Source organism: Eleutherodactylus coqui, chromosome 1 (assembly GCF_035609145.1).
Source record: "Eleutherodactylus coqui strain aEleCoq1 chromosome 1, aEleCoq1.hap1, whole genome shotgun sequence".
Classification (NCBI taxonomy): Eukaryota; Metazoa; Chordata; class Amphibia; order Anura; family Eleutherodactylidae; genus Eleutherodactylus; species Eleutherodactylus coqui.
The window spans coordinates 435324416-435334395 of record NC_089837.1 but is presented as its reverse complement, the minus strand read 5'-3'; the positions used below and the strand labels follow the sequence as shown (position 1 = coordinate 435334395).

The following is a 9980-nucleotide window of genomic DNA, read 5'->3' as shown; positions in this document are numbered from 1 at the left end:
TTACCCTCTAAATTCCTATACAAGCATTAACAGACCTAAAAGAAGCCACATTTGGGTGGACTTAATTTATCACAGTTTTGCATTTTGATGACATTTTGGTTAATGACTGTACAATGTTTCATGTGCTAGTGTTAAAATTGGGTAAATGCAACCTCAGATTAAGACTTGTGTACTTAGTTTTTCCTCTTAACTTTATGAAGAATAAACATAATGGACAGTGTGCTGAGCAGTGTAGAGGTCACAGTCGACGTTGTTGCTACAGTCTGCAACAGATTATTTTGTAAGTAACTTAAAAAAGGTAACCGATTAGCAGTTTTAATGAAAACATTTAATTATAGCAGGTAACATTAAATATCCTCTATATTTTATTAGATAGGAAGCTGCAAAATACAGACACTATAATGCGTTATTCCACATTGTGGAAATATTTTGACAATAGATGATAAAAGGGCCAAGATGAGAACTCATCTTTATCTATGTATACATGTCCTTTTCACTCACACAGCAGCAGCAAAGCCAACTACGAGCATTCACTGCCAACCATCCTTCTATATACAGCCAGCATAGTCCTGGGATCCTATGAAATTGTCTCTTTGTCCTCCTTAGATCAGGCATGACATTACCGTCTATACAAAGTTTTAGCGAAGGTGGTAGCAAACTTCATGGATGAGCAGCACAGAGGCTGTTAGTCATGTGACTGACGTGCAGGGAGCAGATCGCATGGAAGTACAGAAAGGCTGATGTAGAGTTGAAAGGAAATGTGCAGAATCCACAATAGCAGATGGGAGGGGAATTAAAAAATAGAAATGCATAACAGATGATCAGTTCAGCGGAGGAGATCTCTGTGGTACAGGGATCTCTGTACAGACACACAAGATCAAAACTAAAGTGAGCGCCGGTACCACAGCACAGAAACATTGACAGGAATGACCTTCAAATAAAGTATCCTACTGTACACGGTACTTCTAGTAAAAACACAGGAGATGGCCAGCCCTGCCAAACATGTCCCTTTTATTACTGTACAGGAAGGCGCAGTTACTAAACTGTAGAGGAACAGGACTCTTCAGTTAATGTGGCTGCACTCTGTACGCACAAATCAGCAGCTTCACCTAAGAACAAAACAAAAACCACATCTTTATTTAGTGCACAATGAACATATACATGATGCAGCAAGGCACCTGTAATAAATACTGTTTACTAGCAGAGTGGATGATTTTATGTTGTTTTTGGTCATAAGTGAGGGGGGGAAAAAAGGTTACATCTCCAGGCGATTAGACGCATGTGTATTTGACCCCAATTTGCTGTAGATTTCTGAAGCATAGCCACAGAATCTGCAAGACAACCGAGATGCCATGAAAGCTTCACAGGTCCAACAAGCTGCAGTGCTCCATGTTTTGAAACTCCACCAATTCTGAACCCAGGAGTGGATTGGCCATTCATCCCGCCCGTGTGATCTCTGCACTTTCAAAAAGCCAAGCGGCTGAAAACGGCACCAATATTGCACAATGTCAATCTACATATATTTTATTTACATTACATTTTCCACAATTAGGGCAAGCATGTGACTTAAGGAGCTCGAAAGTAGAAAGAGATTTAAACAAAAACACACATACCTGTGGCTTATGCTACAAAGCTGCAGGCCATGGGCAGCGAAATCTGTAATAATATATGGGTTGCAGAATCTATTACAGATTTTGTCCTTCCCATTAGGCCAGGCTGACGCAAATGTGTTATAGCTAGGGATGAGCGAGTATACTCGCTAAGGCACTACTCGCTCGAGTAATGTGCCTTAGCCGAGTATCTCCCTGCTCGTCCCTAAAGCTTCGGGTGCCGCCACGGGGAGCTGCGGGGAGGAACGGAGGGGAGATCTCTCTCTCCCTCTCTCCCGCCCGCTCTCCCCTGCTCCCCGCTGTAACTCATCTGTCAGCTGCGGCGGGTCCCGAATCTTTAGGGACGAGCAGGGAGATACTCGGCTAAGGCACATTACGCGAGCGAGTAGTGCCTTAGCGAGTATACTCGCTCATCCCTAGTTATAGCGCATTAATAATTATAAGATGCTGTACCAATCTCCCATAGATGGCCATATTGCCGCTCATGCGAATTGGTCAAAATACGCACGCAAGAAAAATCACAGCATGTTCTATCCTGGACAAGTCAGCCTACACTTATGGGAAATTAGCAGCTGAAAAAGCCAAGAGTTGGTTATTTCTATGCATTACTAGTGGCATGTTCTCAGGAGCCATGCTCTACTGCCATCTCTAGTAGACAGTACTAGACTATCTGGTCTCTACAAATCAGCATGTCAGATTGTTGAACGGAGCACTTTCAGCTGAATACAATTGCTTAAGTTTTCAGTGTTCAAGTGTATAAATTTAATGGCTGTCTAGCTGAAAGATCCTAAAACCTCATGTGACAGCAACTTACCTTTGCAGTGGGTACCTCAGATAGTCTTATAAAAAGCTTATTAGCGCCAGGTACAGGACTGAAGGAATAAATAAAGTGAGCATCCTGGAAAACAAAATGGACAGAATCAGGGACAATTCTTCCCAAAAAAAACAAAAAAAAAACTGTCAGGGACCCCTAAATAAAGGGAAGCCTATGATGGAGGGGAGAGATGCTGGGTCCTAGGATATATAATTGGTGTTATGGTATGTAAAGCTGTTTATATGCTGCCAAGGCTTCTAGATCTTGCCTGTCAGTCTTGTCAATCAGTGTGGAAGCTTGAGACGCAACACTCCCAGGATACAAACTCATACAAGAAAAGCTGTCAATTACTGTGTGTTGGTGGAGAATTCGCTCACAGGTGTTTTTTTCTGAATATGAAAATGCTAAAATCAAGTAACTCCATATTCCAGAGTTCAGCATTTCCCCCAAATCAGGTGGAGTAGAATAGACCAGAAAGATCTGCTTTACCTACCAAAAACACTGGAAGCTGGAACTTATCATTCAGCACTACAGCCTGAACACTGCACGGCCCACAGAGCCGAACCACCACTTCCATACCAAAGAAGTTTGCATGAAAAACGAATAAAAGAATTCCAGATTCTGAAAAGAAAAAAAAACAAAAACAAAAACACAATCACCAAAAATGGTTACAAAGTCTATAAAAGACATAAATTGATGTGTTACAGAAATTTCTCCGATGACAGGTCTACAAATATTAACAACGTTCGCTGTAACATTTAAACACTTCTGGGCACCCCACTTTCAAAAAGACAGAAACTGAAGCAAGTTCAGAGAAGAGTTACCAAGATGGTGAGCGTTCTGCAAATCATGTCCTATGAGGAACGGTTAAAGGATCTGGGAATGTTTAGCTTGCAAAAAAAGAAGGCCGAGAGGAGACTTAATAACTGTCTACAAATATCTGAAGGGCTGTCACAGTGCAGAGGGATCAGCCCTATTGTCATAGGAAAGGAAAGAAAACTTTCTGACAGTGAGGGTGATCAGTGAGTGGAACAGGTTAGCACAGGAGGTGGTGAGTTCTCCTTCAGTGGAAGTGTTCAAACAAAAGCTAGACAGATGTTTTAGTGTTCCTGCACTGAGCAGGGGGTTGGACTAGATGACTCTGAAGGTCCCTTCCAACTCTACCATTCAATGGCTCTATTTATTCATAAACAGACCTAAAAGAAGCCACATTTGTGTGTAATGAAAGGGGGGTTTCAGGAAAATACTACTGATGACCTATCTGAAGTATAGGTTATCAAAGGTTGATTAGCAAGAGTTGACTGCAGGTGCAACTCATTAAAATCAATAAGAGCTGCACCTCTAATTACACTGGGAGTCAGACCAGCAGCTTCTGCTTTGTACCCCTGTGCATAGTGGCACTAGCAGTGGGGGCCCAAATTAGGCGATCAGCCGGGGTCCCGAACGGCAGACTACAGCTGATGAACTACTGATGACCTTCCTCAAGATGGGTCATCTTTAAAAGGGGTTTTCTTATGGTGCTTTAGGTAGGGGACAAAAAAAATATATATTTACTTTTGTGCAGGAAGTGAAATTCTTCTGGCATGCCAAGATCCATAAACAGTGAGTGTGGGATGCCAGATACATAGTACTAAATAAATGAGCAGCGGCTTACAGTACGATCATAAAACATACATTAAAAATTAAATAGGAAAAAACCTGATGTTTTACCTTCAGGTATGTTAAAGGGGGGTTTGTAATTGAAATCTAAGGAAAAATCTGGTCCCTCACACAACCTGTGACAGGCAATTGGAAAAATGGGCTCAAGAACCACAAGACGAGCCTCAAAATAATCCTTTATAGCATCCTCTACCACTCTGGAGAGCCTGAAAAGAGAAGTGTTAAAATTAGACACAAATGAGAAAATATCAGGCAAAAAACACTTATTAAAATCACCCATCAGAGTGAAAAAGGGCATTTAAATCCATTTAAAGAGCTTGTATCCAACTGGCAGATACACCTGTATCTAGATCCATCACATGTCCAGGTGTAACGATACATATGTAGGTGTGGTAATACTACTAATAGAATGTGCATGGAGGCTATGGAACACCGCATACTCTCTGTTCTCAGCGTGTGGGCCAACAGTATCTTCTAACTAAAGATATGAAATAATGTCCCTGTATAGAGTCACACATGCAAATTTTGATGGAGTTTTAATTAATTCCCCATGCAAGCAATATATATATTTTATTTATTTAATTTATTTATTTATTACATGGCAGACACTCAAATGAGCGGCACTCCACGGAGCACATAGACAGCTTGAGTGTCAGCGAGAACCGCTGCTTGTTAGTGGGTGACCCTAGAGGTCCTAAAATCAGAGCACAGAATCCTGACCCCCATGTAACCATGCCAACAAGGGAAATGTACCACTTACTTTTGCAAATGTCCATTAAGTAACTCAAAGACCATATTATCGCTTTGTTTAGCGAATTGCAAAGCATTGCTTTGGTGTTTCGTCAGTATACTACAGTCGGCACCATGTTCTATCAAGAGTCGAACAGTATCAAGGTTTCCTTTTTTACAAGCCTAAGCAGAAGAAGAAAAATAAAAATTACTGTATAAGAGGATTTTCAGAAACCACGTCTGATTAATAATCATCTACATTGTCACATCATTATAACAGGGTTTACGCAGTGCACATAGTAGTAGTAAAAAAAAATAAAATAAATAAATTATATATTAAATATTTGCAGGATAAGTCCTCAGTATCCGATCATGGGGGGGGGGTTCACCTTTTGGGATGCTTGCTAATCGTCCACTGGAAGTGAGCGATGCAGCAGATTCCGTCCATATCATATACGGCGCTGTATGTATCATATGGTAGTTACGTGCTTGGTATAGCAACTCAGTCCCATTCACACGATGGGACTAAGCTGCTCTCTGGGTATGTGACCGAGGAACATGATGTCACAGACATGAGAAGAGGCAATGCTCACTCTTCAAACAGCCAACTGGTGGGGGGTTGACACTTAGGATACCCACCAACCTGATGTTGATGACCAATTCTGAGAGTGGGTCATAGGTAATTTTTAAAGCGGTTTTCCAAAAACAGATATCTATTGGCTATCCTGATAGGTTACAAAAACCATACAGCATCTTCACTTAGAATTCTGCATTGTGCTATAGCAAAGTATCCCTATACACAATCTGAAAGCAGTGCACAGATATAACCAATTCCCAAGGAGAATTTAAAAATCTAGTTGGAAACCCAGTATTTATTTTCCGTCATCATGAATACTCTAAATACACACACACAAAAATATATCTATTGATCTATATCCATCAGAATCATGACATCCAGCTGTAGCAGCGCTAGGAACAGAAATGAAAATCTGCAATAAAGTTTACAAAAGTCAGAAAACCCCTTTGTAAAGAGCCACAGAATACCTTCATCAGAGCGGTCTCTCCGGTCGCTTGTTGTATATTCACAAAAGCGCCAGCTTCCAATAGCAAAGCTACTGTTGTCAGGTAATTCTAAGGAAAGACAAAAAAAGGTGTTCTATGACAAGAAGATCATTTTCAGTCGATGCAGAATAGCTGCAGCTTTGTAGTGTGGACTCTACAACATAAATCCACTGCAACTTACAATATAAAATGCTTTCAAAACCCCATCCACATGAAGCGAAGAAATATCAATGCGTAAATAAAAGCTTAATCCTCCATGGAAACGTTAACAAGTAACACCACAGCGAAATTGGTAAACCACGTGTAGACTTACCCCAACTGACAAAGTCTTCAACTGCACAGCTCCAAAATTGCCCCATTTATAAGAATATTTCTTTTCGGTGTTAATAAAACTATAACCTGTTAAGTCCAATTGATTTATTACCTTTTGTGGAAAGGTAAAATCTAGAGATGAGCGAGTCTACTCGCTAAGGGCAATTACTCAAGCAAGCGTGGACCTTAGCGAGTACCTGCCCGCTCGAGACAAAAGGTTCGGGTGCCGGCGCGGGGGAGCGGTGAGTTGCGGGAGTGAGCAGGAGGGAGCGGGGAAGAGAGAGGGGGGAGAGATCTCCCTTCCGTTCCCCCTCCGCCGCTCCCCACCACCACCCGAAACTTTTCTTCCGAGCGGGCAGATACTCGCTAAGGACAATGCTCGCTCGAATAATTGCCCTTAGCGAGTATGCTCGCTCATCTCTAGTAAAATCCCATTATTGCCACATCTATTCCCATAAATACAGGACAGCCTTCAATAGAAACACAGCGCTTTTACAGAGAATAGAATACAAGCGATCAGTGTAAATTTGTCTGTCGGGATCGTTTAAAGACTGAAAGCTTTTAACCCAACGCTGGACTTTCTCCACTTTCCTGTGCATCAGTTGTGGTTTCTGGTTTGCATACAAATAAAACAGTACCCACCTTCTCGGTTGCATGTATGAGAGCAGTCGTCCCATTCCTTTGCCTGGCATTGATTTTGGCTCCCTTCTTTATTAGAAGCCGCAGAATGTCATCCTGCCCCGCAGCCGCCGCCATCATGACTAGAGTCATCCCACTTGCATCCTACAAGGGGAGAAGCAAACAAATTTACATGAATAGAAGGAGACCTAACTTGCAAATCCTTTTATGCTTTTCAGCACCGTATGTAAAATTGCAGACATTGACGACTATTTTCTTGGAGCGTATAGGTAATTAATTCATAACTTATTAACTTATGAGCTCAAAATTGGCTCGCCCGCCAAGACAGATGTCTTTATGTCACACATGGATAGCACATCATGAGTTTACAATGAAACACAGAAGCTGTTGCATGTGTAGACATCAAGACTCCATGCATTTATGCGTCATTTAGTCAATTTTCAGTATTAGTTTTTCATTAACCAAACATCGCACTCACCTGTATGGATACAGGGCGATCCTTTTCCATTTTCTTACATTTTTACATTGCTCTACTCTATTTTTTTCTTCATGCCGTCCCCATAGTAACCAGAGTTAAAAATGCATCACAGTTACATTAAAAATCACATGGCATGCAAGTGCAGAGTGTTTTATTTCATGCTCCCGTAGAAGATAGAGAAATTGCTACATCCTTCAAGAAATCGCCTAAGGATATATTCACAAGACGCTTTTTTTTCTTTAGAGTCCTGAAAAATTAGTCGGATTCAGTTTGCAATTTTCTTGTGCTTTTTTGATTTTTCCACGTGATCATCCATTTCTAAAGTGTGTATTTATATTAAAAAAAAGAATTAAAAAAAAAAAAAACAACATCGGGGAGCTTTTTTTTTTTCTTCGGGTTGCTTGTGTTTAAAACAGATCGTGCTCACATCAGTCAAGTGCGCATTTTTAAATGCGCCCATAGACTTTAATAAAATAAACACAAGCTAGGACATACTGCGATTTCTTTTTCACTCAGATTGTTCGTCCAAGTATAGTAAAGCCAATGTGAACATATGGAATGGGTTCTGTTTCCGTGCAACTTTAGTCCAAAATTAGCAAAAGTAGAAGTTAAAAAAAAAAAATTAAAAATAAAAATATCGCCCATGTGAACATACCCAAACTATGTTTGTACAGCCTTACAGCTCATGTCTACGACAGTGTTTTCGCCGTGATATGCGGTGAATGGAGTCAATGGACTTTCATTGTTCCATGCACATTTGCATGTAGACACTGTATCGATAAGCACAAGAAATAGATTGCAGCATACCCAGTTTCTCTGCAACCATGAAACACTGTCCATACGCAATACATTGTGTGTCGGCAGCATTTTCATACGCATCTCCGCTCTGAAACAGAGTCACAATGCGCATGTCCGTGAGCGTGCGATATGCAGGCACACGCAGCTGTACGCAGTCTGTCGGGGGAGACGGTGCTTACAAACATCAGTAAAATGCTGCGTGGAGACCCACAGCGTTTGAGCAATACGTTCGTGGGCACGGGCCCATAGACTAATGTAACATGGCAAAAGCAGGGTGGTACTACTCTGACAAAGGGGAGGGTGGAAAGTCATTGACAACTCGCAAAAGCAGCAAGGATCCCAACCGTATCAGAATACTTGCGTTTGTCATACAACTTAACCCCATTGGCAGACACGGTGCTTGAATACGTCACAATACGGCTACAACTCTGCTGGAAATCAAGGGCCTCAGTCTTGTAACCTCGATCAATATAAAAAAAAGGGACTGCGGTAAAAGAAAAAAAAAAACGTAACATCTTACCTCCTGATCCAAGTTATACACTTCTTTAGAATTAAGTGCATATTTTACAGTCAAGTAGTCACAATTTTTCACTGCGTCTTTCAATGCACCTGTTAAATAAATAAAATTAATTAATTAAAAATTTGAAGTCAATGAGAATTCGCTACTTTGCTTTTCCAGCCTAATGTGGGCAGAGTAAGTTGTGAAGAGGAGGAGGGAAGCTCACAGATACAGAAATCTGACTACAGACAAAAATGCCATAGCCCCTAGGCTTTGGAATGTAATGTATGTACCCAACACATTCTGGATTTTTATTTTATTTTTTTTATAAAAAGCTGAAAAATTTTTCAAATCGAAAGACAGAAGTGTATTTACTGAAAGAGCTGGTATACTAAAACATAACCCTAATTACGATGATGAGCTGATATATATTAACCATTTCATTAGGTATCAGAAAACTTCACAAACATGAAATGACCCCGATCACTACATAGAGGTATGCTAAGAGCTGGAGGAATGTGTGGACAGCAGAACAGAATACTAGTAACACAGATCGAGTTTCCACTTCGCTGGCACACAAAGTCGCACATCCTCATCTCAAATTGCACTGGGCAAACACAAAGCCAAAAGGCTCCTAACCTGTGCAAGTAAACGCACTACTCCAGCCGCTGTAAGGCCTGCGGCACACAACCGGGTTGGATTCCGCATGCGGGAGCCCGCAGCAGAGTCAAACTCTGTCCCCGGCTGGTGTCCCTGTGTACCAGATGTCTTCTGTACTGCCGATGACCGCAGTGGCTCACCGCTGGTCATGTGCAATACAGGGTTTTTTTCTTTTAAACCTTTGTTTTTCCCACACCGTCACTAGGCAATGACGCGGGCACCCGCGACCTAGCTGCAATGTCAATTGGCTTCAATGGAAGCCATCCGTGCAGAGTCCACAATAAAATAGAACGTGCTGCGATTCTATTTCCACTCGAGGAAATCGCAATCGCTGTCCGCTCATATGAGCAGACATGCGAATGTCCTATTCTTTGAATGGATTGTCCGCGCAAGTGACGATCGCGGATTTTGCAATTCAAATCCAGTCGTGTGCTACTGGTCTAAGCGCTATTAAAATAAGGTAGCTCAAAAAAAATAAATAATAATTCAAGAAAAACTAAATAAAAAACAAACATTTGAGTAGCGTTTCAGCAGCCCTGCCCCAACCGGCCTGCTCAGGGGCATCAATAATCTATCATAAAGATGAGATACAATAAACACGCCCAGACGTCAGATAGTAATATCTATTGCCAACACGTGATCCGGGTTCTTTCATGTTTGTGGGGTTTTCGGATCTCTTTTTACGGTTTTTGTTAGCAGTTCTTAGATCTCCATAGTTTT

At 41.3% G+C, this 9980-nt stretch overlaps 1 protein-coding gene across 1 annotated transcript in view; it reads right to left on the bottom strand.

Annotated features, from left to right (window-relative positions):
* Positions 1-289: 289 nt before the first annotated feature.
* Positions 290-9980, bottom strand: part of MPHOSPH8 (M-phase phosphoprotein 8) — a 28195-nt gene continuing 18504 nt past the window's right edge. The window contains exons 7-14 of the mRNA XM_066582160.1: positions 8622-8710; positions 6829-6969; positions 5857-5943; positions 4844-4995; positions 4135-4289; positions 2918-3045; positions 2425-2508; positions 290-1109 (exon numbers count right to left, since the gene is read on the bottom strand). Coding sequence (XP_066438257.1) covers positions 1068-1109; positions 2425-2508; positions 2918-3045; positions 4135-4289; positions 4844-4995; positions 5857-5943; positions 6829-6969; positions 8622-8710 — 878 coding nt within the window. The 3' untranslated portion in view covers positions 290-1067. The remainder of the gene's footprint in view (positions 1110-2424; positions 2509-2917; positions 3046-4134; positions 4290-4843; positions 4996-5856; positions 5944-6828; positions 6970-8621; positions 8711-9980) is intronic.